Source organism: Leucoraja erinacea, chromosome 9 (assembly GCF_028641065.1).
Source record: "Leucoraja erinacea ecotype New England chromosome 9, Leri_hhj_1, whole genome shotgun sequence".
Taxonomy (NCBI): domain Eukaryota; kingdom Metazoa; phylum Chordata; class Chondrichthyes; order Rajiformes; family Rajidae; genus Leucoraja; species Leucoraja erinaceus.
Genome location: NC_073385.1, coordinates 64,625,390 through 64,652,821, shown reverse-complemented (window position 1 = coordinate 64,652,821; position 27,432 = coordinate 64,625,390). Strand labels below are relative to the sequence as shown.

General features: G+C 43.4%; 1 protein-coding gene across 3 annotated transcripts in view; it reads right to left on the bottom strand.

Moving 5' to 3' along the window:
- Positions 1-27,432, bottom strand: part of wdr21 (WD repeat domain 21) — a 59,193-nt gene that overhangs the window by 5,650 nt on the left and 26,111 nt on the right. For all 3 annotated transcript variants that reach the window (XM_055641036.1, XM_055641034.1, XM_055641035.1), the window contains 9 exons: positions 26,486-26,640; positions 22,999-23,081; positions 20,274-20,370; positions 16,503-16,649; positions 14,568-14,617; positions 11,629-11,708; positions 7,508-7,603; positions 4,635-4,732; positions 3,979-4,155 (listed from right to left, as the gene is read on the bottom strand). In XM_055641036.1, the coding sequence (XP_055497011.1) occupies positions 3,979-4,155; positions 4,635-4,732; positions 7,508-7,603; positions 11,629-11,708; positions 14,568-14,617; positions 16,503-16,649; positions 20,274-20,370; positions 22,999-23,081; positions 26,486-26,640 (983 nt within the window). The remainder of the gene's footprint in view (positions 1-3,978; positions 4,156-4,634; positions 4,733-7,507; positions 7,604-11,628; positions 11,709-14,567; positions 14,618-16,502; positions 16,650-20,273; positions 20,371-22,998; positions 23,082-26,485; positions 26,641-27,432) is intronic.

Here is a 27,432-nt window from a genome sequence, read left to right as displayed (position 1 = left end):
TACATCCAAGTCCTTCAGCCCACCGAGTCCGCACCGACCAGCGATCCCCGCACATTAACACTACCCTACACACCCCGAGGACAATTTTGCATTTATATTAAGCCAATTAACCAACAAACATACGTCTTTGGAGTGTGAGAGGAAACCGAAGATCTCGGAGAATATCCACGCAGGTTACGGGGAGAACGCACAAACTCCGTACAGACAAGCACCCGTAAAAAGTGCTCTGGGGTTAGGGCACTGGGGAAATTGCACCACTGCCAGAGGGATAATTAGTCTGCGTATTTCCTCAGTGGTCAGTACAGGCCAATGGACTCCTCTATTATCATTCCATGAGAATTATTGGATACTATTAAAGAGAGAGCAAAAATGTAGGTAAATTTGCATTGTAAAATGAGGGATGAAATTAGCTTACAACAGAGCACGTTCACACAAAACAAATGCGATGTGCTGATGTGGGTATTTCACTGCAGATGCTGGCTGTGAATAACGTTTAGTGCAAGATAAAGTCAGCAAAGTCCGATGAAGGATAGTCCAATGGTCACCAATGAGGTAGATAGTAGTTCAGCACTGCTCTCTAGTTGCGGTAGGATGATTCAATTGCCTGATAACAGCTGGGAAGAAACTGTCCCTGAATCTGGAGGTTTGCCGTTTTCACACTTCTATACATTTTCCCCAATGGGAGAGGGGAGAAGAAGGAGTAGCCAGGGTGCAACTCGTCCTAGATTATGCTGCTGGCCTTGCCGAGGCAGCGTGAGGTATAAATGGAGTCAATAGTAGGGAGGTTGGTTTGTGTGATGGTCTGGGCTGCGTCCACAATTCTCTGCAATTTCCTGCGGTCTTGGATGGAGCTGTTCCCAAACCATGTTGTGATGCATCCTGATAAAATGCTTTCTATGGCGCATCTGTAGAAGTTGATGAGAGTTTCTGGGGATATGCCAAACCTCCTAAGCCTTCTAAGGAAGCTATTTAATCATTCATGACTTTAGCAGTGTTGTTACTCACTGCCATATGCAAAGGAGCAAGAAAAACCGCAGCCTGTGGGCTCGTTCTTAAGATTCAAATTACCTTTACACTTCAGATAAAGTAACATTTAAATAGCAATTAAAGCTGTAACAGCTTTATCTAAAACGAGCAGCTCCTTGGATATGCTCTCTCTCTTACACACACACACTCACACACAAAACCCGTCTTTGTTTGGCTTTCCTGCTGATGATTGATAATTTGCCGTGTACTGTGAAGAGGCTCACTGTTCTGTGAGGAATGCATAAAGAGCCTGTCCCATTTGGGCGTCATTTACGCAACATCCTAAAAATTGGTTGGCGCGCCGCGACGCGTGCATGGTGCGTGGTGGCGTACGCAGTGACGCGCGGTAACTCACAGCGCCCCAGGATTTTTGGAATGCTCAAAATCCTCGCGCGCCACCTGCGTGACATATCCCTTGCGCACGCTGACATACAGTAGCAATGTTACAAAATTTTGAGATTTTAAAAATCAAGTCTGCAATTTATCCCATCAGATAAAGCATAACAATAAGTTTAATTTGACACCAAATTCACTTTCATATCTCAAGTATTAAAAAAGTTATGGACATTTTCATACTCGGAAATTAGCATCTTGTTCCCTATTGATTTTCAATGGACATTACAAAAAAGCTGTGATCTTGGATAGTCAAAAGCCCATTTCTTAAGGAAAAATTAACATTTTTAAATAGCCTAAGTGTCCAAAGATTATTCACAAATAATTCACAATATAACATGATTTTTATATCTAATTTACATTAATTTATAGGCCAAATGGAAGGAATTTAGTGTTCAATTGCTGTAAATAAATGCCCATTTAAATCGGCTTTCTAGTGGGTTCATGTGAACGCGCTGGTTTAGAACGTTCACATCGCGCTGGATTAGTGCCCTCAAATGCCGAGAAAAATACTGCGGGATATAAAAAGCCCAAAATGAACTACTCGCTATAGATAACTTGATATACAGGGTTATATATATGCCCCATTTAATGTAAAAATAAGGTACATACCTTTAATTGTTTGCTTTATAAAACCCTGGGGCTGCGAGAGGTTGCGGAATGAGAGAGTAATTTTAAAACTATTATAACTATATTATCGAGGCCTATAAAACTAATAATACCTTTTGCGACCGGGTCTTGCAGCGATTTTTCATTAATGATTTACTAGGCTGAACATCTGCGATTAGAACAGCCTAGTAAAAATCGCGTTTTAAACCCGCCCCCTCCAAACAGCGCCAAAATCGCGGACATGGCTGTGGGCAGATTCCCAATGACGATTCAGGTAGGTTTTGTAACATACCTACATACAGATGGCGTACGCTGACGTACTGACGCCGTACGTGTAGCTTGTGGTGACACATGGTTACGCACGGTGACGCACGAACATTGCCTATGCTAATTTATGTGGCACCGTGCGTCAACGTCTGTAACCATGTGCCGTCGGCGTTCCATTTGTGCGTCATTTGAGCGCCGCACCACATGACCGCCCGGGAATAAAGCACGTGTAGTTTTGAAAATTTTTCATTGGGAAAATCCTTGCCACGGAGATCAGACTAAGTACGAACGACATCACTAATGGCTCCCAAAAGAAGCAGAGCCCTCAACACTTGGCGCGCGACTGTCGTACTGCTAGACGATTTTCGCGCGAGTCGCGTGACTGTTGCGCGTCAGTCACTACCGGCCTGTCGCGGAAATGACGCCCAAGTGGGACAGGCTCTTAAGGCTACAAGCATTGCCCACAAAATAAGTAATATTCATAACACTCTGTAATAGGAATGGGAACTAGAGTTTTACATCGTATTCAAAAATGTGCACAGCATTGATCACAATCCACTGCCTCCGAGGGCTCTTGGTCACAAATCTCCTCAACATCTCATCTCTCATCTAGCCACCTCAGGACTCATGAGTCATCCATATCATTGTTCCCCGTCCCCTCCCCAACCCAGGAAGTAGTGCATGTGTTCAGTCTTCAGTGTTGGTGAGCAGTGTGGTCCAGTGAGTGGAGGTTGGCTCAGGAACATCAAGCTTAGGGCCCAGGTCCACTGGTGAACATCCTGTTGGTGACTGTTTCTTCAGTCACCGTCCCTCAAGTCTGGTGAAGGGGGGTCACTGAGAAAGCAGCTGCCGTGGGTTGGGTCTAGGACACTGTCTGGCGGTATTCCTACAGCGGGTCCTGGGGCTGGGTGAGCCCCAGGACCCGCTGCCACAACAACCTTGGGCATATGAGAGTGCTGCATTGTGGAAACAGGCCCTTCAACCCAGCTTGTTCCATACACCCACCACCCTCAGATTGCTATTAAATCTTTTCCCCTTCACCTTGAACCCATGTCCTCTGGTCCTCGATTCCCCTACTCTGGGCAAGAGACTCTGTGCATCTACCCGATCTATTCCTCTCATGATTTTATCCACCTCTACAAGATCACCCCTCATCCTCCTGCACTCCAACGAATAGAGTCCCAGCCTACTCAACCTCTCCCTGTAACTCAGACCCTCTAGCCCTGGCAACATCATTGTGAATCATCTCTGCACCCTTTCCAACTAAACAGCATCTTTTCTATAACATGCTGCCCTGAACTGAACACAATCTTCTTTCGTTTTACCAATGACACTGGCCAATAGACATTGGCAGCACGGAAGCCTGGCAGTAAAGCGGCTGCCTCACAGCCCGACACCCTGGTTCCATCCCGACTACGGGTGCTTGTCTGTATGGAGTTTGTACGCCCTCCACGTGACCTGCGTGGGTTTTCTCTGACATCTTCGGTTTCCTTCGACATTCCAAAGACGTGCAGGCTTGTAGATCAATTGGCTTGGTGAAAAATGTAAAATTGTCCCTAATGTGTGTAGTGTAGTGTTAATATGCGGGGATCGCTGGTCGCTGCAGACTCGTTGGTCCGAAGGGTCTGTTTCCACACTGTATCTCTAAACTAAACTCTGCCGTGAACGTATAAGGTCGCATACCTTCCCAATCATGTCTGCAGCCAAAAGATAATTTTCATCTTGCAGGATTCGGATGGAGGTCACAGCAGACTGATGGAAGAAATGAGAACATTTCCAGCTCTGCCATTTCTTTGTTCGTTGCCTGATGTCGATGCTGAAAATCTCCCCAGACCGACAACCATTGTATAACACTGGCACCTGCAGAGACACTGGACGTTATGATGTTGCCTTATCACAGTATGTACGCACAATAAGATGGCATCTGCAAGGGACGCTACTTATTTGATGACTCTTACTTTGTCAGTTAAACCAATGTGTCTATGGATGTTGTTGGAGTCACTCTGTTGAGGAAACAGAATGGCTGATATTGTCTATTGCATCCGAGCACAAGTATCAAGAGGCAAATAAATATTGCATGGAATAGGCAGCCCTGAAATTGGAGTTTCAAGAAGAATACATCTTCCTATAAGACTTTATCATAAGCTCATATTAGATGAGCGTTGCCTTAATCCATGCCCCTTATGATCTTGTACAGCAACAATAAGGTCACCCCTCAACCTCCTACACTCCAAAAAGTGATTCAATGACTTATGGAAGACCAGGATACAAGGTTAGCCAGTTTCTTTATGGGTAGTGGCTCGTTCCCCAGTAAAGGAAGGGCTCAGTATTGTACTTACCCGGCGAGCAAACTGCTGAGCAAGAACATCACGGCTTGTGCTGAAAATCTGCTTCTTCCCTGTCACAGCATCAGTCACGACAACACGGTGCTGCAAACCTAGGATGAGATATTGACAGCTTTGAATATGATCTATCCATCAGTTCCCACCTAGAATGACTGGTTCGACAGCCATAACATGTACAATGTACAGGCGGACTTGCACAGATTCCGTGTGTGAATTATCAAACAAAGTTCCTCAAAAATAATAGGAAGATGACTCTGAGGTAGGTGTGTAGGCAATCTTGTGTGGGAAGGAACTGCAGGTGCTGGTTTACGCCAAAGATAGACACAAAATGTCCGAGTAACTCAGCGGGACAGGCAGCATCTCTGGAGAAAAAGGAAAAGGAATAGAAAACGTCACCTAGTCCTTTTGTCCAGAGATGCTGCCTGACCTGCTGAGTTTTTCCAACATTTTGTGTGGGTTCTTCTCTTCTGCAGTGGCGGGGGGGGGGGGGGGGGGATAGAGCCATAGAGCCACTGCCTCACTGACCCCGGGACGATCCGGACCTTGGGTGCTGTCAGTGTGGAGTTTTCTCCTTGTGACCGTGTGGGTTTCGCTAGGGTGCTTCGGTTTTCTCCCGCATCCCAAAGACATGTGGGTCCAATAGGTATAATTGTACTCGTACATTGGTCCTAGTGTGCAGTTTAATTGTAGAATCTGCAGGAAATTGATGGGAAAACGTGGAGAATCAAATAGGATTCATTTAGGGAATGGGTAGTGATTGGTCAGCATAGAGCTTGTGGGTATACTTCTGGGTTATGCGCCAATTTTAACATATTTAGAATTTGAAGTTGTAATAAAATATACAGAGAAGCTCTTAATTCAGCATCCACTGGACTTTGGTGCCACTCTGGCAGGTTGGGGCAAGATTCCGTTACACTTCCGATTAATATTCTGACACTCTTCTAATCTATCTTTTTTAAACGTTACACAGTGCGGTGGAACAGTAAATTATGTGGTGAACTGGCACGAAAACACAAGTTTCAAGGAGATAGCTTTGAATTGACCTCTATCTAGAGCATCCTAGTGACTGCTCAGTGGACACATTCAGACTGGCCATCTCTCAGTCTTTTCCATTTGTTTCAGAAGAGGGAATAAAGGGAGAATATCCTCCTCCCTAAGGCAACCCTCAGGATCAAAGATGTATTAACTCCACTCTAGTTACCTGGATTTTGAAGTGGATGTTGAGAAACTGAGAAACTATATCCGCATATAGCATTGCATGCAGTTCTGGTCACCCCATTATGAAAAGATGTGGAGGCTTTGGAGAGGATGCCGTGAAGGTTTCCCAGGATGCTGCCTGGATTGGAGGGTTTCAACTACAGGGAGGGCTTGGATAGATTTGGGATTGTTTTCTCTGGAGTGTCAGAGGTTGAGGGGAGGCTTGATAGGGTAGACAGCCAGAACCTTTTGCCCCAGGGTGGAAATGTCCAACACTATAGGTATAAGATGACAGGGGGAAAGTGAATGGAGAAGTGAGGGGCAAGTTTTAGTTTTACAGAGAGTGGTGGGGGGCTGGAGTGCATAGCCAGGGATGGTGGTGGAGGTAGATACATAGTGGTGTTTAAAAGGCTTTCAGATAGGCACATAGAAGTGCAAAGAATCAACATATGAATCATGTACAGCAGATGTGATCAGTTTAACTAGGCATCATGTTCGGCACAAACATTGCCGGCTGTAGGACCCATTCCTGTGCTGTACTGTTCTATATTTTGGAATACTCTTCACCGAGTTGGACAAGCCCAGCTCCAAAAATTCCTAAGTTTACCAGCGCACAGAACAGGGCAGCTCGCCACCTTAAAGTTACTGCTGGTTCAAAATGGCTGAGTGCATGTCATTTATAAAATGCACGGCAGCTACTCAACCGGGCTCCTCCAACAACACCTTTAAAACCAGAGACCGCCACTGCCTTGGACACGAGGATACTATCACCAGCAGGTTCCCTTTCAAGCTGTACGCCATCCCACAATCCCTGCCCCTTCCTCCTCACTGGGTCCAGATCCTGGACCTGCCTCCCCTACAACAATGTGGGAGCAACTTCACGAGATAGAATGCAACGGATCGAAAAGATGCGGAGAAAGGAATTGCAGATGCTGGACTAAACCGACAATGGAGACAACAAGCTGGAGTAACCCAGCGGGTTGCCATAGAGGGAGTGCAGAGACGGTTCACCAGACTGATTCCTGGGATGTCAGGACTGTCTTATGAAGAAAGACTGGATAGACTTGGTTTATACTCTCTAGAATTTAGAAGATTGAGAGGGGATCTTATAGAAACTTACAAAATTCTTAGGGGGTTGGACAGGCTAGTTGCAGGAAGATTGTTCCCGATGTTAGGGAAGTCCAGGAAAAGGGGCCAAAGCTTAAGGATAAAGGGGAAATCCTTAAAAACCGAGATGAGAAGAACTTTTTTCACACAGAGAGTGGTGAATCTCTGGAACTCTCTGCCACAGAGGGTAGTTGAGGCCAGTTCATTGGCTATATTTAAGAGGGAGTTAGATGTGGCCCTTGTGGCTAAGGGGATCAGGGGGTATGGAGAGAAGGCAGGTACAGGATACTGAGTTGGATGATCAGCCATGATCATATTGAATGGCGGTGCAGGCTCGAAGGGCTGAATGGCCTACTCCTGCACCTCAGACAGCATCTCTGGAGAAAAGAAATGGGTGACGTTTCGCGTCGAGACCCTTCTTCAGACTGACAATCAAGGGGGGAGAGAAATATGGAAGGGTAAGGTGTGAAAACGCAGATCAAAGGGGATGATGATCAAGGAAAATGTAGGATGGATCATTGTTGGCTGAGGGGAAGGTGACAACGAGGCATTGTTGACCCTACCTGTACTGAAGCACTTGTCAGCCTGTGGGTTGTAACACCAGGCACAAGTCCAAACCGTTGAACTTTTAAAGTTGCACAGCATTTGTGGAGGTTCCTCTGTAAATGCAATAAAATTGATGTTGTGATGATTACACTGAAAGATTTTTCACAGCATTCCCAACAACTGTTCCTATTCATTACGATTTTGCATATCTTTTCATTTAATCAGCAGTTCTTTACAAAGAGTCCTTTTGGTGAGGGTGCCATTACAAGATTTATCTGCAATGCATTCTCAATTCATTTGTCTATCTTTAGTATTTGCATGGGCTTCAAAGTCCACGTAATCTAAATACCAAGGCCTCCAAATATAATCCGGGCCAATAGACTTGGATGCATCCCAAGTCATCATGAGATGGAATTAGGCTAATATATCAAAGTCTCTTCTGCCAATCCCATGCTCAGTGTTTCAAAGAACTTCTAATTTCAAGTAACCTTTGCTTTCCCTCTCTCTCCATCCCTCCCCATCCTAGTTCTCTAAATAGTTTGACAGTCCAGCAAATTGTACTGATTGTATTGATTACACTGAAAGGGTCTGAAGAAGGGTTTCGGCCTGAAACGTTGCCTATTTCCTTCGCTCCATAGATGCTGCTGCACCCGCTGAGTTTCTCCAGCTCTTTTGTGTACTGATTGTATGTTTTGTTGTCATCTCCTCCTCAGCTAACAATGAACATAGAGGCCTTTTGCAGTGTATGTCCACAGATCCTCAATAGGTAGCAGGACAGTTGTTAGGTGTTAGGGTGGTATAAAAAGCCTTGGGATGCTTCTCTTTATTACGTGAAGCACAGAATATAATGGCACGTGGGTTAGGCTTGAACTGTACACAGGTTTTCCCCCAGGTTACCTATGTACAGTCCATACAATCAAGTATTTGGTAGACTGGCAAGAGGGATTTGCCGCTGCTGTGGGGCTGCGGGCGACTATTGTTGACAATATATTCTTCCTGGGCGTCACATGCCCAGGAAGAATATATTCTATTTAAAACATTGTCGCCATTTTTCAAATCTTATCTAGGAACATGCCATCCGGGCTGGCAGCAGTGTCCCTTTTGAAACCATAAATCAATAGCATTAAAAGTCATGGCTGCTGTAAAATCTTTTAAAATATCATTAACCTAGACAGACTCAGGCTGGATTTGTTAACATCAGCTTTAGTATTAAGAATGGCAAAACGGGATTTAAGGTGCTTCTTCAGATCATCCATTCCTATGGTGTTAAAATTGGCTAAATTAAACAGGTCACAAAATAGAGGATATTTGTATTTGCAGGACCTGCTTGGCCTCTTTCTGTGAAAGCTGCAGGGCTAGGGGTGGCTCCAGAATGTAAATGGTCAGATGTCTTCTTTATTGTTAGTATGTTAGGATTTAGAGGGCCACAGGTTCAATGAAGGGGCCACTTTTTTTCAGCTAATAATGTCAGGGGGGGCCACAGAAAAATTAAAGAGACCAAGGGGACCATGAACTAAAAAAGGTTGGGAACCACTGGCCTAGACCTCCGAGTTACTAGGAGAGCAATGTTTTTTGTATAATTGGAGCTGTATAAAATTATGTGCACCATAATACATACACTTCCCTTGGCTGAACAGTCAGAAATCCAGGGGCATAGATAGAATGCACCACCTGAAAAGGTGGGAGAAGCAGAAACCCCCAACACATTTCAACAGCACATGGACATGTCCATGAAAGGCGAATGATTCAATGCTAGAATTGGGTTGGGTAGTTATTTTTTGACAGGCATGAACTGGATGGGCTGAGTGGCCTCCTCCTATGTTGTAAGTGTCTATGTGGTATTATTACACGTGGGGTCATGCTGGTTCGAAGCTCTCCGATACAGCTTCATACTTGCTGCTGCATTTTCCCAAAACTTCCCACATAATCGAAGTGCTCCCAAAGGAAAGAGATGCACAAAGTTCTGAGCCATTGTCTCTATGAACTGCCCTTGACCAATAATCTGCCACATGGCCTTAAAGGAACCCAATTAAATTAGAAAAGTAATCAATAATCAGTGGTATATAATCAAGCCTCCCACACACATATAAACATGCAGCATTTAAAAACTGATAATTGTTTTTGGTTATTTCTAATTTACAGTGTCCTTTGTTATATATTAGCATGCAAGAAAATCCCCTAAATTTTGAAACATAAAAGAGGAGGAGGAAATTTGATCCTTCGAATCTGCTGGCTACTCAAATTGATCATCCAAATTCAGCAAAACACAAGGAAATGCCGATGCTGGAATCAGGATTTAAAAAAAAAACAAACTACGAAAGTAACTCAATGGGTCAGGCAGCAACTGTGGAGGCAAAAGATGGGCTAATGTTTCAGGTTAAGACCTGGGACAACCCACAACGTCAACCCACTCGGGTGGCACGGAGGCGTAGAGGCTTACAACGCCGGAGACCCAAGTTCGATCCTGACTACGGGTGCATGGGTTTTCTCCGAGATCTTCGATTTCCTTCTACACTCCAAAGAAGTACAGGTTTGTAGGTTAATTGGTTTGGTATAAATGTAAATTGTCCCCAGTGTGTGTAGGATAGTGTTTATGTGCGGGGATCGCTGACCGGTGTGGACTCTATGGGTCGAAGGGCCTGTTTGCGTGCTGTATCTCTAAACTAAACTAAACTCTGCCTCCACAGATGCTGCTTGACCCAATTAATTATTCCAGCAGTTGGTTTTTGGTACAAATTCAATACTCTGTTCCTGCTTTCTCCCCATGTCCCTTCGTCCATAAGAATCATATCTAACTCTTTCAGGGATATATTTAAAGTCTTGGCCTCAACTGCCTTTTGTCGTCAAGAGACTCTCCACTCTCTGGTGAATATTTTTCTCCTCACCACACTCTTAAGCGGCCTGCCCTGAATTCTAAGGTTGCGACCCCTGGTTCTGGACGTGCCCTCCAGTAGGAGCACCCTTCCTGCGTCCAGTCTGTGCAGTCCTGTTGGGATTTTATTAGCTTCAATGAGGTCTCCTCTTACTCCACTAAACTCAAAGAATTCGCCTGGGTTCGACTGTAACCTGAAGTGGTGTCCACAGAGATTGCACGCTCTCCCTGTGACCGATTGGGGTTTGTGGATGATCCCACATTCCAAAGACGTGCGGGTTTGTTGGTTAATTGGTGTGTGTAAATCGCCTGGAATGTGTAGGGAGTGGATGCGAAAGCAGGATGACATAGACTAGTGTGAATAGATGATCGATGGCCGGCCTGCTCAGTAGGCCGAAGGGCTTGGTTCCATGCTGTACCTCAAAATTATATACTTTTGTCTGCAATCGTCCAGTCCTCCAACTGGGACAGGGGTAGTAAATCTTTGAATGGTCTTGCTGATAGAGAATAGAATGAGGGAGGCCAGGCTCCATTCTGAAATGATCAAACTTGAAAATAACAAAGGCAGGACCTCAGCAGATGAGACGAGGAGTAGCATCAAGCTACTATAAAACTCTCTAGTACAGAGGTAGTTTTAGAGATACAGAGCTGAAACAGGTCCTTCGGCGCACCGAGTCCGCACTGACCAGCGATCCCTGCACATTAACACTATTCTACTCACCAGGGACAAGTTTTTTACATTTGTACCAAGCCAATTAACCTACAAACCTGTGCATCTTTGGAGTGTGGGAACAAACCGAAGATCTTGGAGAAAGCCCACGCTGGTCACGGGGAGAATGTACAAACTCTGTACAGACAAGCACCTGTAGTCGAGATCGAACACGGGTCTCTGGCGCTGTAAGGCAGCAGCTTTACCGCTAGGCCATCGTGCCGCCCAAGAAGGTAGAATTAGGTGATCATAGCGGCAAAATGACAGCGTTATTCTTGAACTGAACTGTACACATTTCATCTTCTCAATGCTTATTTGGAAGAGATTTCTGTCCACCTAGGGTTGATGTTAAACCACTCAGATAGCAAACAGGTATTGGTGGACATGTAGGAAGCCATATTGCTCTCATTAGTTAAAGCATTTTCACCAGACATCATGCGTGTAACAATCAAAATAATTCGATAAAGAGGAAAATTGCAATTGAAGAGATAAATAGCTTTGGGAAATATTACGTTGATAACTTTACCAGCAAATGAATGTACAGTAATGATCCCTACCCATGCTAAAATTACTAAATATTGAAGTCGGAAGCAGGTTGACACTTCCTGGGGTCTCTGCATGACCTGTAATACAAAGCCTGATACAGTGGTTTAAGGAAAATTACTGGCATTATATAACATGCAACATATGACTAACATGGAAAACTACTCCCAGATTGATAAACGTTAACCCTTAAGTCACCCCTGGTCATTCAGAGGCACAGCTGTATTCTGCTCCCCAAGGTATAGACCTCTTCATTATGGATATACGATTACAGTCTGTACACAGCAGCATGTTTACTACCCTTCCTCACTTACAACAACTGAGAAACTTGCAGTTGAGATCTTTTTAAAATTTAGATTTAGCCTTTGCAAAGGTCAATGATGAGATGGGAATTTTTGGATGTTGCTGCCTTACAGAGCTAGAATACCAGGTTCAATCCTGACTGCAGGTGCTGTCTGTGTGGAGTTTGTACGTTCTCCCCGTGACTTGCCTGGGTTTTCTCCGGGTGCTTCGGTTTCCTCCCACACTCCAAAGACATCCAGGTTTGACGATTAATTGGCTTGTTATCAGTGTAAAAATTGTCCCTAGTGTGTGTAGGATAGTGTTAGTTTGCGGGGATCGCTGGTCGGTGCACACTCGGTGGGCCGAAGGGCCTGTTTCCACGCTGTATCTCTAAACTAAACAAAGTATATTTGGCCCATTCTTGGTCATGTGTGTGACCAAAAATATGAAAAATTGTGGAATGCATCTCTTCTAATTCTGAAAGGATTACAGGTATATTGTTTTGTGCTGTATATATATATCATTCTTATTTTTTTCGAAGTTTATCAAGTGAAATTTTTATGTTGTGCTGACAATGTTTGTTTGAGGTCAGAGGTCAAATATGACCGGTCACGTGTGTGACTTCTCACGGAAGCATTGTTTTCATCTCAGTTTTATCTTACGAACTCTGTGAATTTTAAAAAAGCTATTAGAATGTTCATATCTTTTGCAGACATGCATTATAGTTCTGCAGGTAGGAAAAATAGCAATGAACAAGATTAATCTCTTTAGAGATCCTGAAATGGGGGGGGACTATGTATAAACACTGATGTAATTTCTACATGGTGAAACCAAAATGGATAACAATACCCTTTAATACAATCTGACAATGTGCACTTTAACCACATGTGATGTTTTTCTATTACAAATCTCAAATTGGAGAGTACAGAGGCAAATAAATAAATGATGGGTCTTTGTCTCAAACATTATGGAAGGCACTGTATTTCACTTGGGCAGCTTACAACCCAACGGTATGAATATTGACTTCTCTAACTTCAAGTAACCCTTGGTTTCCCTCTCTCTCCCTCATCCTAGTTCTCCGATTAGTTTCACTGCCCTCAGTTAACTATGAGCCATTCTACATTTTCCTAGATTATCGTCCTCTTTGTCCTCTCGTTTTCACACCTTAACCTTCCATATCTCTATGTCTCCCTCCCCCCAACTTCTCATTCTGAAAAAGGGTCTTGACCCGAAACGTCTCCAAAGATGCTGCCTGTCCCGCTGAGTTACTCCAACATTATGTGTCTAGCTACACAAGAGGGAACAAAGTGCTGGAGTAACTCAGCGGGTCAGAGAGCATTTCTGGTGAACATTCAGTCTGAAGAAGGGTCCCGACCTGAAACGTCACCTATCCATATTCTCCAATGATGCTGCATAATCCGTTGAGTTACACCACCGTTTGGGTCCTCTTGCACAAAGAAACATGGTTATGGTTAGTATGGTAATCATCCCAGCCGCAGAGCATCACTGTTGGAGTTCCTCGGGGCAGTATATGATATCAGACCATATTCGACTGCTTCATCAATGCCCTTGTTTCCGTCATAAGTTCAGAAACGGGGAGACATGCTGATGAATGCACTATGTTCAATTCCATTTATAATTGCTCGGCAAATGAAGAAGTCCATGTGGCAAGACTTGGGCAACATTCAAGCAAGAAGCAGGGTACATTTGCAGAAGTGCAGATTCTAATTCCTCACCTCCTCCTTCCCCCAATCCCTACCCTCCAAATTAAACATCACTCTGATCTAGAAATACATTGTTTGTTCAAGAAGGAACTGCAGATGCTGGAAAATCGAAGGTAGACAAAAGTGCCGAAACGTTGCCTATTTCCTTCGCTCCATAGATGCTGCCGCACCCGCTGAGTTTCTCCAGCACTTTTCTCTACCTAGAAATACATTATTGGTTTGAAAAAAATAATATAATGTGGGAGAATATGAAACTGTCTATTTTGGAGAGAAAAAAATAAAAAATAATATTCCTACTGGCTAGAGATGGTAAAGCTCAAAGATGTAGAGGGACCTCTGTGTTGTCCTTTTATTGCTTGGGTAATTGAATACAAATGCATTCCTGCTTCAGTTTTATTAGGTATCAATGAGACCATATCTGGAAGACTGCATCCTTATTTATGGATGTTAAAGCTCTGGAAGGAGTTCTTTCAAAAAGGCTATGCGTGACTGATGTGACACTTCCTAATTACAAAGCACAGAACTGATCTGGCAGGTCAGATCATCAGATGTCACAATTATCGCAGGTAAACAAAAATGCTGCGGAAACTCAGCGGGTGCGGCAGTATTTATGGAGCGAAGGAAATAGGCAACGTTTCGGGCCGAAACCCTGATGGGGGGGGGGGGGGGGGGGGGACGGGAAGAAGAAAGGAAGAGGAGGAGCCAGAGGGCTGAGGGAGAGCTGAGAAGGGGAGGAGACAGCAAGGGCTACTGGAAATTGCAGAAGTCAATGTTCAAGCCGCTGGGGTGCAGACTGCCTACGAGGTGCTGCTCCTCCAATTTCCGGTGGTGCTCACTCTGGCCATGGAAAAGGCCCAGGACAGAAAGGTCGGATTCGGAATGGGAGGGGGAGTTGAAATGCTGAGCCACAATTATCACTTCATGCTGAATATGTTTTAAAAGGATACAAGATATGCGAATCTTCTTCAGATAAAGATGCCCAACACATTGACGTTCCCTGAAAATGAATAGTTGGCAAATTAAACGGTTTCAATTGTTTAGTCTACAATATCTGCAATAAAATGATCAGAATTGAAATGCACTTGAGTCTGCACAGCAAATGACAGCACAGATCTATTGAATGACAGAGGAGGCAGAAGACACCAAATAGTTTACTCCTGCATCTATTTCTTATGATAGTGGATAAGGAGGAATTGTGTCTCATGTCAAAAGGGTTGGAAATCAGGAAACGGACTGGCCAAGGACCAGAGGGGAGAATGCTTTCATATGAACACCTGCCTTTAAAGGGTGTTGGAAACAAATTCAACAGTGACATGGGATGGGCAACTGAATTATTACATTAAGGGTGAAAACCTGTAGGACCATTGAGAAGGACCGGAGTGAGTCACACTGGATAGCGTTATCAACGAGGGGTGATGGGATCATAACTCCAGTACTCTTAGATCCTATTAACTGAGTAAAAAGGGGAAAACATGAGGGATAAGCCTGGCAGATACTCTAATCATTCCAATGAACAGATACTGGTGGCATGCTTGCAAGGGAGGGTGGAGGAGGAAACAGATAATTTTATGTTGTCATCATATCATACTTTGAGGATAGAAACATAGAAACATAGAAATTAGGTGCAGGAGTAGGCCATTCGGCCCTTCGAGCCTGCACCGCCATTCAATATGATCATGGCTGATCATCCAACTCAGTATCCCGTACCTGCCTTCTCTCCATACCCCCTGATCCCCTTAGTCACAAGGGCCACATCTAACTCCCTCTTAAATATAGCCAATGAACTGGCCTCAACTGCCCTCTGTGGCAGAGAGTTCCAGAGATTCACCACTCTCTGTGTGAAAAAAGTTATCCTCATCTCGGTTTTAAAGGATTTCCCCTTTATCCTTAAGCTGTGACCCCTTGTCCTGGACTTCCCTAACATCGGGAACAATATTCCTGTATCTAGCCTGTCCAACCCCTTAAGAATTTTGTAAGTTTCTATAAGATCCCCACTCATCTTCTAAATTCTAGAGAGTATAAACCAAGTCTATCCAGTCTTTCTTCATAAGACAGTCCTGACATCCCAGGAATCAGTCTGGTGAACCCGTCTCTGCACTCCCTCTATGGCAATAATGTCCTTCCTCAGATTTGGAGACCAAAACTGTACGCAATACTCCAGGTGTGGTCTCACCAAGACCCTGTACAACTGCAGTAGAACCTCTCTGCTCCTGTACTCTAATCCTTTTGCAATGATGGGGGCAAGGAAAGCATCTAAAAAGAGGGGGAGTGAGAAAGGATTGGAAAAAGGGAGAAGGAATTGTATTATATATAGATTCACTGAGAAATGTAGAAGAAATATCATTACCCATGGGAGAATTGAAATATGGAACAACTGATGCAACCAGCAAAGGAAAGCCAGTCTCAAGGAAAGCCTATTTGAGTACACAGGGCAGAGGGGAAGAGAGAACCAGACTGGTGTAACAGAAGTCAAGGCTGGGTGGAGTTTCTTGAGGAACATAAAGAGCAGGTTGTGCTGACTGAGCCACTTCTGCCTAGAAGTTCGATGTAAGTTTTACTGATCAGCAGGTGACACGGTGGATGGGACTGAACAAACAATGTTGGTCACAGAAGTTCACAATAGGAAGAGTGGGAGAATGAACTTCATTAGTAGAGATCAGAGTCCCAGGATAAATGTGAAGATCAACGTGTTGGCTGGGAAAGATGTGATGCATGAAAGCTATCGAGAGGGGAAAAGGATCTATTTCTTCCTCACCCTTGCTACCTTGTTATAAGCAGCGGAAAGAAATGAGAGACTACTTCAGATCATTAAGCAAGCTTCTAAAGTTACAAAATTGTTTTTCAATCATTTATTTCAACACAAATAAAATGTAGCTACAAACCTTGCGAAATGTAAAGTACAAATTGTCACACAATGACACAGAGATTAGGCCGGATCCTTTCGTACATCCATTCAGACTCACAATTCCATATTTGTAGCCGATAACATCATTTTTCACAACAAATATCCGCTCACAATTGGTATCTGCCTGTGAAGCACAGAATACAACTGTTACCTTTCGGGATGGTTTAGATCTAGTGTCCAGCAACTGAATAATTGTAGTGATTCTAACAGTTTCCAGACTGTACGTTCATGCATAAATTCAGCAATAGATCATACAGATGGTAGTTGAGGCCAGTTCATTGGCTATATTTAAGAGGGAGTTAGATGTGGCCCTTGTGGCTAAAGGGATCAGGGGATATGGAGAGAAGGCAGGTACAGGATACTGAGTTGGATGATCAGCCATAATCATATTGAATGGCGGTGCAGGCTCGAAGGGCCAAACGGCCTACTCCTGCACCTATTTTCTATGTTTCTATATACAAGCATGTTGGAAAAAAGAACACATCATAGAAACATAGACATAGAAAATAGGTGCAGGAGGAGGCCATTCGGCCCTTCGAGCCAGCACCGCCATTCATTGTGTTCATGGCTGATCGTCCCCAATCAATAACCCGTGCTGCCTTCACCTCGTTGGAAGAAGGCAGCAGTTCAGTGATAAATAGACCATGTTTCAATAATCTTTCACCAGAACGGGTGAAAGACCATTGGTTAGAAATATGAACTCTTGTTTTTCTTTCTACAGATGCTAGCTCGTTTGCCGAGTATTTCTCGCAATTTTTATTTTAAATTTGATTTCCTGTAGTGCAAAGGTTTTTATTTGAGGGACAAAAGTAGTATGTATCTTTCAACAAGACTTTGGCGAGGCCACAATTGTCATTGTGTATATCTGTTTTAGCCTCCTACTGAGGTTTTGGAAAGGATGTAGAAGTCTCAAGACTAATTCCCACATTACTGCAAATTAGGTTACTTTAGCAACAAATTTGCAGCAAAGTGCCTCTTTAATGCAAATTGGATAGCACGGTGGCGCAGTGGTAGAGTTGTTGCCTTACAGCGCCAGACACCCGGGTTCGTTCCTGACTACGGGTGCTGTCTGTATGGAGTTTGTATGTTCTTCTCATGACTGCGTGGCTTTTCTCTGAGATCTATGGTTTCCTCCCACATTCCAGAGATGTACAGGTTTGTAGGCTAATTGGCTTTGGTAAAAATTGTAAATTGTCCCTGGTGTGTTGGATGTTAGTGTACAGGGATCTCTGGTCGGTGCAGACTCAGTGGGTTGAAGGGCCTGTTTTATGCTGTATCTCTAAACTAAACTAGTGACCCGGGAAGGCTCCAAAAACCATGATTATACTGTAGACGGTGCCTAGAAGAGAACATGTTGTGCTTATACCACAAATTATTTTTACTGATAATTCTCTCATTGCAATTGTATCCAGCCAGTTCAGAGATTGATGTGGAAAAGTGAATCTTTTCCCAATAACTTGTTTGCTCTATTTGCTGGTTCACAGTATTTTTCGTGAACCTTCAGAAATGTGTGCACGAGCACACTACAATCTCTGGAGTAAAAGGAGGGTAAACGTTTTGGGTCGGAACCCTTCTTCAGTGTGGCTAACACAAACATTTGTATTAATTTCCCTTTCTGTTCTCGATCCCATACTGACCTTTCTGTATGAGGCCTCCTCCATGGCCAGTGCGAGGCCACAGTCAAACTGGAGAACCATGCCTCGTGTTCGATTTGGGTCGCTTACAACTCAACAAAATGATCATTGTATTCACCATCTTTAACTAATACTCTCCCTACTCCCTCTTTCTTTACCACATCCTTCTCCACACTCTGTATGCTCCTATTCCTCCAACCATCTCCCCAACACCATCATCCTACTCCTTTCCCTCCGTGGTACACTCTTCTCCCAAGCCTGAGTCCTCCATTTCCCTTTTATTCCCAGGGAAAGACACAAAATGCTGGAGTAACTCTGCAGATCAGGCAGCATCCCTGGCGAACATGTCTTGAAGAAGGGTCGCGAGCTGAAATGTTACCTATCAAGTTTGAAGAAGGGTCCCGATCCAAAATGTCACCCATCCATGTGCTCTAGGGATGCTGCCTGACCCGCTGAGTTACTCCAACAATTTGTGTCTTTCTTTGGTAAACCAGCATCTGCGGTTGCAAGGCTTTGTCCCGCCCCATCTCTCTTTTCCATCTTTCTCCCCCCTACTCTTATCAGACTGAAGCAGGGTCCCAACCCAAAATGTCACCCGGCCATTCCCACCCTAGATGCTGCCTGACCTGCTGAGCTCCTCAGCACTTTGTATTTTGCTGAAGATTCCAGCATCTGCATTTTCTTGTGTCTATCATCTTCCCCATTGTAGTTACATTGGTACAGAATCAGAATGTCCCACATCAAATGGCTAGTTTTGATGGCCTTATGTATCAATGGACATCACGTTGTTTCATAAAGTACTTTACAAATGACAATAGAAGAGTGATAGCCTTGTCAGTTTCCAAAGCAAATCTCCTAATTATGACCTCCACTGTAAACCAACATCTGCATTCTTAACAAACAATTGTGGCTGCAGGAAGGAACTGCAGATGCTGGTTTAAACCGAAGATTGACACAAAAAGCTGGAGTAACTCAGCATCTCCGGAAAAGAGCAATAGGCAAACTTTCGGGTCAAGACTCTTCTTCAGACCCTGGTATCTGTTTGATTTCTCCAGGCTGGTGACATGAAACAATTTCTTTTTGTAGAGTAGCTATCTTTAAAATTAATTAGCTGCAACACCACTTTCCACATATATTTGCATTTATAACCATATCACAATTACAGCACGGAAACAGGCCATCTCGGCCCTACAAGTCCGTGCCGAACAATTTTTTCCCCTTAGTCCCACCTGCCTGCACTCATGCACATAACCCTCCAATCCCTTCTCATCCATATGCCTATCCAATATAATTTTAAATGATACCAACGAACCTGCTTCCACCACTTCCACTGAAAGCTCATTCCACATCGCTACCACTCTCTGAGTAAAGAAGTTCCCCCTCATGTTACCCCTAAACTTCTGTCCCTTAATTCTGAAGTCATGTCCTCTTGTTTGAATCTTCCCTATTCTCAAAGGGAAAAGCTGGTCCACATCAACTGTCTATCCCTCTCATCATTTTAAAGACCTCTATCAAGCCCCCCTTAACCTTCTGCGCTCCAGAGAATAAAGACCTAACTTATTCAACCTTTCTCTGTAACTTAGTTGTTGAAACCCAGGCAATTCTAGTAAATCTCCTCTGTACTCTCTCTATTTGGCATTAACTTTCCTATCTTGAAGATGGTTACAGATATATGAGAAAATTCAGATTTCAAAGCCAGGGTTTTTTGTAAACTGGGAGAACCTGTGGTTACATGAATGTGCATTTTCTGTTTTTCAATGGAGCATTGCTTACAAACTTTTGAATCATTCAAATGAACTAAAAATCACATACATGACTGCTGGAAAAGATTTCAGGAACTACAATTGATCTTTGATTCCCTTGCACTGAATTACAACATCACCAATGAAATTATGGCACAGGGAAGTCCTACATCAATAAAGTACACCATTGATTTTTTTAGAGAAAAAGGCTGATCTACAATTCTACTCATGCTATGAGCCAGTGGAGCAGAATTCTGTCTGCACCATTTCATATATCATCATAGAAGCAACAATCCAAATAATCAATACAATTATCACACACACACCAATGAACTTGCGAGCAAAATTATTAATTTCATTTCTCAAACTTACCAAAATCATTCTGAAATTACTCGTGATGGAAGAATCTGAACGTTCAATCGTGAGCTTATTCCTTCTCATCCTACTGATCTTGAGTTCATGAACAAGCCTGTAAGTGGTGTTGTTGGTGTGTACATATTGGCGGTGGGGAAGAGAAAAAATGTGCAAAAGGATTATTGTAAAACATCAATAATGCAAAATCCTTTTTGAATGAACTTCAGATCAATGATTTGTTTTACAAATCGTAAGAAGGATGAGGAGAGAAATTGAGGCTTTTGCCCGAAAAAAATATACGGATCAGGTGCAGGCAACTGGTGTATCCCTGAAGTGAGTATAAGGGATTGAGGAGCATACTTAGGAAGGAAAACAGGAGGGCAAAAAGAGGGCGGGAGATAGCACTGGCAAAGAAAATTAAGGGAAATCCAAGGAAATTTTGGAAATATATTAAGGGAAAAAGGGTAACTAGAGAGAAAATACAAAGTGGTCATCTATGTGTGGAGCTGCAGGAGATGGGCAATGTCCTCAAAATTTCTCCTCCATTTTTACTACAGAGAAGGACAACATGACAAGGAAACTTGGGAAAATTAAAGACAATAACTTGAGTGTAGTCCGTATACAGTTGAGGAGGTGCTGGACGTCCTAAAACATATGTGGGCAGAAACATTACCCAGGGCTTGATCAGATATATCCAAAGACATTGTGGGAAGCTCGAGAAGGAATTGCAGGAGCCCTGGCCAAGATATATGAATTGTCGTTAGACACGGGGGAGGTGCTGGAAGACTGAAGGGTGGCTAATGTTGAGCCTCTATTTAAGGGCTGCAAAGAAAAATATGGGAACTATAGACCAGTCAGCCTCACCCACCAGTGATAGGAAAGTTACTGGAGAAGATTCTGAGGAATAAGATTGACATGCATTTGGGAAGACAAGGGTTGATTATGGATAATCAACATGTGTTAGTGGGTGAGAAATCGCTGGAGGGTAAGGCGATAGATGCCGTCTGTATAGATCTCAGCAAGGCCTTTGATACGGTTCCATATGGTGGACTGCACCGGAAGGTATGATTGTATGTGGAATGTTGTTTTTCGGACTTTGTCGGCACTCTATGTGTAGTGGCTCTTTGCATACTTGTACATTGCATGCAAGACAAAAAATGTCACTGTACCAAGTACATATGAGAATAAAGTATCAATCAATAAAGTATCAATAAATCTTCCTGCAGTTCTGTGGAAGCGGCGCCGACTCAAATCGTTAAAATGGTTTCTCTTTCCATGGATGCTGCTTGACTGGCGAACATTTTATTTCATATTCTAGCATCTGCCATTCTATTTGTTTTCCAACTCCACCTATTGCCCTTGCAACCGAGAGACTAAACCCTGACTGTTCACAATGTCAGTGTTATATATTCACCGGTCACATATCTCGGCTCATCCATGCCTTGGTTCCGTCGGGGTTAAGTCAATACATCCTCGGCCTCCCGCACTGACCTTCTATAACCTTGATGCCGTCTAAGGCTTAGCTGCCAAAATCCGAAGAAATATTGTCCCATTCACATATGACCTATATGTTTGCTTCCCTACTTTGATTTCCCAGTAAAGTTGTCTCTCAATATTTTTGTTCTCAGTCATCACTCTTCAATCTGGCCTCATTAACATTCCTCCTGACAAATCCCATGCCTTCAACTGCCGTTATGAAACGATGAAATGCACCCTAAATGCCTATGTTTCCAACATTTGGTTCAGTTTAGTTTAGAGGTACAGCACGGAAACAGGCCTTTCGGCCCATTGGGTCCACACCGAGCATTGATCGTCGGCACACTAGCACCATGTTAACCCCCTAGAAACCTGCACATCTTTGGAATGTGGGAGGAAACTGGAGCACCTGGGGGAAACCCACGCAGTCACAGGGAGGATGTGCAAACGTACGTACAATGCAGACAGCACCCATGGTCACGATCAAATGCGGGCCTCTTGCACTGCAAGGCAGCAGCTCTATTGTCACCTGTTTCTTTTTTAGAGCACATGATAAAATCCAAAGCTGTGACTGAGCTTTAGAAATCTCCCTTAATAACTCTGTGCGACTCAGTGTTAGATTTAGTTTGATGTAATTCCTGTGAGGCACCTTATATGAACGCAAATTGGTTTGGAAACCTTCGGTGGCATGCAAAGTCTCCAGAGGTTTCCGTTCAGGTTTCCTAAGTGGGACAGGGGCATTAGGATGGAACTGATGGATATGTGAGAGTGAATAAATTGGCAATAAATTGAGTTGATTGGTTTACCCCAAGAGCTGTAATAATCTATATGGGCCAAATGGCCTCCGTTTAGTTTAGTTTCATTTAGTTTACTTTAGAGATACAGCGAGGTAACAGACCATCGGCCCACTGAATCCGCACCGACCAGCGATCCCCGTACACTAGAACTATCCCACACACTAGGGACAATTTACAATCTTTATTGAAGCCAATTAACCTACAAATATGTACGTCTTTGGAGTGTGGGAGAAAACCGGAGCACCTGGGGAGAACCCAGGCAAGTCACAGGGAGAACGTACAAACTCCGTACAGACGGAAACAGTAGTCTGGATCGAACCAGAGGCTCTGGCACTGTAAGGCAGCAACTCTACCGCTGCACCACCTGTTCTCTGTGTCCAATGAGAAAATTAGTATATGAAATAAAATATAGGATGGGGAAGCAGGAAAAGGGGAAAACGGGGATTGTAATAAAATTATAACCCACTTACTGGTGATATGATCGGAAGTTCATTAGTCCGCAGTGCCTTTTCCGTGCAAGTGAAATGAAGTTCATACCCATTCGAGCGACCCTCTGTTTAAAAATTAGCACACTGGTGATCAGACTTCATTGGCAGTCACACAAGATTTAAGCATGCTTAGTAGGTTAATTAGGAAGTAACTGCTCTGAGACTAATTCAGGTATTCGGGGAGCACTGGACTTAACACCAGAGTACAGTTAGTAGCCCAGAAATCATGAAAGAATAACCAGGGTAAAAGCGTCATAACTCTGTAGCATCAAATACAGGTTGTTCTGCTATAACACACTCGTTGTGTTCCTAAGAAACCATGTGTTATAGAAAATTGCTTTGTAAAGACAATTGCGTCAATGAGGAAAAGGGGATTAGGGGCTAGAGATTCAGGCTACCACAGCATTTTCAAAAATAAAGGCAAACATTTTAATAGCTACATAAGTTTAATTTTGTTACTGAAGCTAAAATGCTAAAGGCTATATGTTACATTATTTAATAAGCAGCATAGAAGCGATTCTTATCAATTTCAAAGAACACGGGTGGCAAAACTGATAGACTACGCTCTTACGAGGCAATGCTGTTTGATGTGTTTATTGTTGTTTTTATTGTATTATATGTATGACTGCTACAATTTCGTTCAGACTTCGGTCTGAATGACAATAAAGGCTATCTAATCTAAAAAAAAAAAAATAATTACTGCAGTGAGCTTACATGGAAATGTGTGAGACTTATTATTCCTAGATGACGCTTTTTCTGCTTGTCAATTTTCAAAGTAACTTTTAAGTAGTTCTCTACTTTTCAATGGAAATCATGTTCGAACCGTTTGGCCTATATAATACAAATAGAGATCTCCAATTCATCAATTGAGTTATGGAATCATGTGATCATAAGCCATAGGAACAGAATTAGGCCATTCGGCCCATCTTGTCTACTCCACCATTCAATTATGGCTGATCTATCTTTCCCTCTCAACCCGATTCTCCAGCCTTCTCTCCGTCATAACCTATGACATCCTTACTAATCAAGAACATGCTATTCTCTGGTTTAAAAAAATACCCACTGACTTGGCCTCCATAGCAGTGTGTGGCAATGAATTCCATTCACCATCCTCTGACCAAATAGTTTTCCCCTCATCTCCTTTCTAAAGGTATGCCCTTTTATTCTGAGGCTGCGCCCTCTGGTCCTCGACTCTCCCACTAGTGGAAACGTCCTCTCCACAATCGCTCTATCCAGGCTTTTCACTATTCTGTAAGTTTTAAAGGGGTCCCCCCTCATCCTTCTAAACTCCAACGGGTGCAGGTCCAGAGCTGTCAAACACTCATCATTCGTTAACCCAATTATTCCCGTGATCATTCTTGTAAACCTCCACTGGACCCTCTCCAACGCCAGCACATCCCTCCCCAGATATGGGGCCCAAAATCATTCACAATACTCAAAATACAGCCTGACCAGTGCCTTATAAAGCCTCAGCATTACATCCCAGTTTCTATATACTAGTCCTCTCTAAATAAATGCTAACATTGTATTTGCCTTCCTTACTACCAAGCCAAACTTGCAAATTAGCCTTTTCGGAATCCTGCAACAGCACTCCCAAGTTAATTTGCACCTCTGATTTCTGAATCCTCTCCCCATTTAGAAAATTGTCTATGCCTTTATTCCTGCTACCAAAGTGCATGACCGCACACTTTGTTACACTGTATTCCATCTACCATTTCTTTGCCCGCTCTCCCAACCTGTTCAAGTCCTTCTGCAGAGTCCCTGCTTTCTCTACACTACCAGCCCCTCCACCTATCTTCGTATCATCCGCAAACTTGGCCACAAAGCCTTCAATCCCATCATCCAAATCATTAATATTAATATGAAGAGTAGCGGCCCCAGCATCGATCCCGACGCAACTCCGCTAGTCACTGGCAGCCAACCTGAAAAAGCCCCCTTTATTCCCACTCTCTGTCTTCTGCCATTCAGCCAACCTGTTATTCATGCTAGTATCTTCCCTCGAATACCATGGGCTTTCTTCTTGTTTAGCAGCCTCATGTGCGGCACCTTATCAAATTCCGAAAATCCAGGTAAACAACACCCACTTACTCTCCTTTGTCTAATCTGCTATTTACTTCCTCAAAGAATTCCAACAGATTTGGCAGGATTGAATTCTTCCCCTCATAAAACCAAACCGACTTTGGCCTATTTTATCATGTGCTTCTTAGTACTTGGAAACCACATCTTTAATAATGGACTCTTAATAATAACATCTTACTAACCGCTCAAAGAAGTCAGGCTAACCAGCATATAGTTTCCCCTATTTTGCGTTACTCCCTTCATGAACAACAGAATAACATTTGCAATTTTCCAGCCCATTGGGTCCACTCCTGAATAGTGATTCTTGAAAGATCAGCACTAAAGCTTATTTCAGTTTCCCTGGCACTTTCTCCTGAGTAATTAATAGCAACTCCACAAACCGGCCCCTGACTTTCTTGAATTTCAGGCACGTTGCTGGTGCCTTCCGTTGTGAAGATTGATGCAAAAAACTTATTCAATTCATCAAAAGGATGTATAAACTTGGATATTCAGTTCCCAGCTGTTGGCCTCTTTCAGAACATCTCTATGATGCCCACAATGTCACATCTACAAATCATTAGCTGAGCTATAAGCTCATCCACTTTGTTCTGTATACTGCATGCTTTCAAATATAACACATCATCTCTTCTCAAATTGGTCCCCATTTTGCCTTACCTTAGACTCTTATCCCTTCTTAAACTTTGTCCTATTACTACTATAGATTTCAGTAGCCACTCCTGCACTCTTCTTCCCTTTAACTACATCCATACATTTCAAATTTGTTTTGAAAATGACCCTCCCCTCCCTCCGCCCCCTACTATTTAATTTAATGACCTATCTATGGCCCTCATTATGCAGTTTGTCAGGACTCTGATCCCAGCAGGGTTCCTCCTCCACCTCCCACAGCAATCTTTGAGCCACGCATTCAACTCTTTAGTCTTCTTGACCCTGTACCAATTTGCTTGTGGCTCAGATAGCAACTCAGAGGTTATTAACTTTTTAGTTCTGCTTTTCAATTTAATCCTTGCTCTGGGCTTGACAGGTTGGCACTCTTTTCCTCAGCCCTTCTCCCCAAACCCCATTGAGTCAGTCTCAAATTGCGTTTTTCCTCAACATGGCACTTTGTCTCAACATGTCCGCTCCCAACATGGCCGCTCCGCTGTACATGGCCTTCCTTTTATTCACTCCTCTGTCTCTTGCTCAGACAATCAGATGCCTGCTTCGCTCTATGCCCCGCCTTCTCAATAAAGTACATGCTACACTAGTAGAAAAACAAATTTTTTCTACTTTAAAAAAAAAAAAATTAAAAAAATTTCCAGCATGATGGCTGCTCTCCGACTCTGTGTTCAACTTCTGATGTTATAACAGTACTACCTGTACTCCATTTGTAAAATTCTAAGATGAGGATTACCGTATTAATAGCATCCTCCTCCAACATCTTCAATCGCTTTTCTTCCATTTCCCGTTTATTAATTGCCTCCCAGGTAAGAGGATTACAATTGTTATGTCCAGGTAATAGCCTGAAATATCTGTCCTTTTCTCGATCATAGTAGAACCCAGGTAGCTCTAGATAGATGAAAAGCGAACATGTTACTTGTTACACAATGACATGGACATCACTAGGTTAGGCTTGCACTTCTGATGCTGACGTTACAACCGCTGGCACCAATCTGCTGAAGTTCCCCCCTTTAGTTTGGATGCCTTCCAAGCCTGGGTGCTGACCCACTGATGCGCTCATTTGAGGATAGGGGCCACTGCATTACACTGCTGAACTCCTTGTTCCAGCATTAATTCTGGCTGGACAGAGCCAAGTCAGCACTCTTCATGAGACCGTAAATGATAGCAGTAAAATGGAGACACAAGAAACTGCAGATGCTGGAATCTTGAGTAAGACACAAAGTTAGACACAAAATGCTGGAGTAACTCAGCGGGACAGGCATCTCTGGATGGAAGGAATGGGTAACGTTTAGGGTTGAGACCCTTCTTCAGATTGAGAGGACACAAAGTGCACAGGGAAATCAGTGGGTCACTCCTCCTCTGTACATTATAGGGACAAACCTGAGCCCATGAAATCCTAGGTCTAACCAGGATAGAAGCCAGGGCATTCTGGATTAAAACATTCCAGCTCATGCCAACTCAGGTACTGTCTTCACTCAATTTCACCTGGTTCACAAGTTGCCAAACACGTATAATACGTAATAAGTAGGCAAAAGTGCTGGAGAAACTCAGCGGGTGCAGCAACATATATGGAGCGAAGGAAATATGCAAGGTTTCGGGCTGAAACCCTTCTTCAGTCTTCAGACTATTACGTAATAGAATGTTTTTTCTGTACAGCACAACAGGAGTTCAGTGATATGT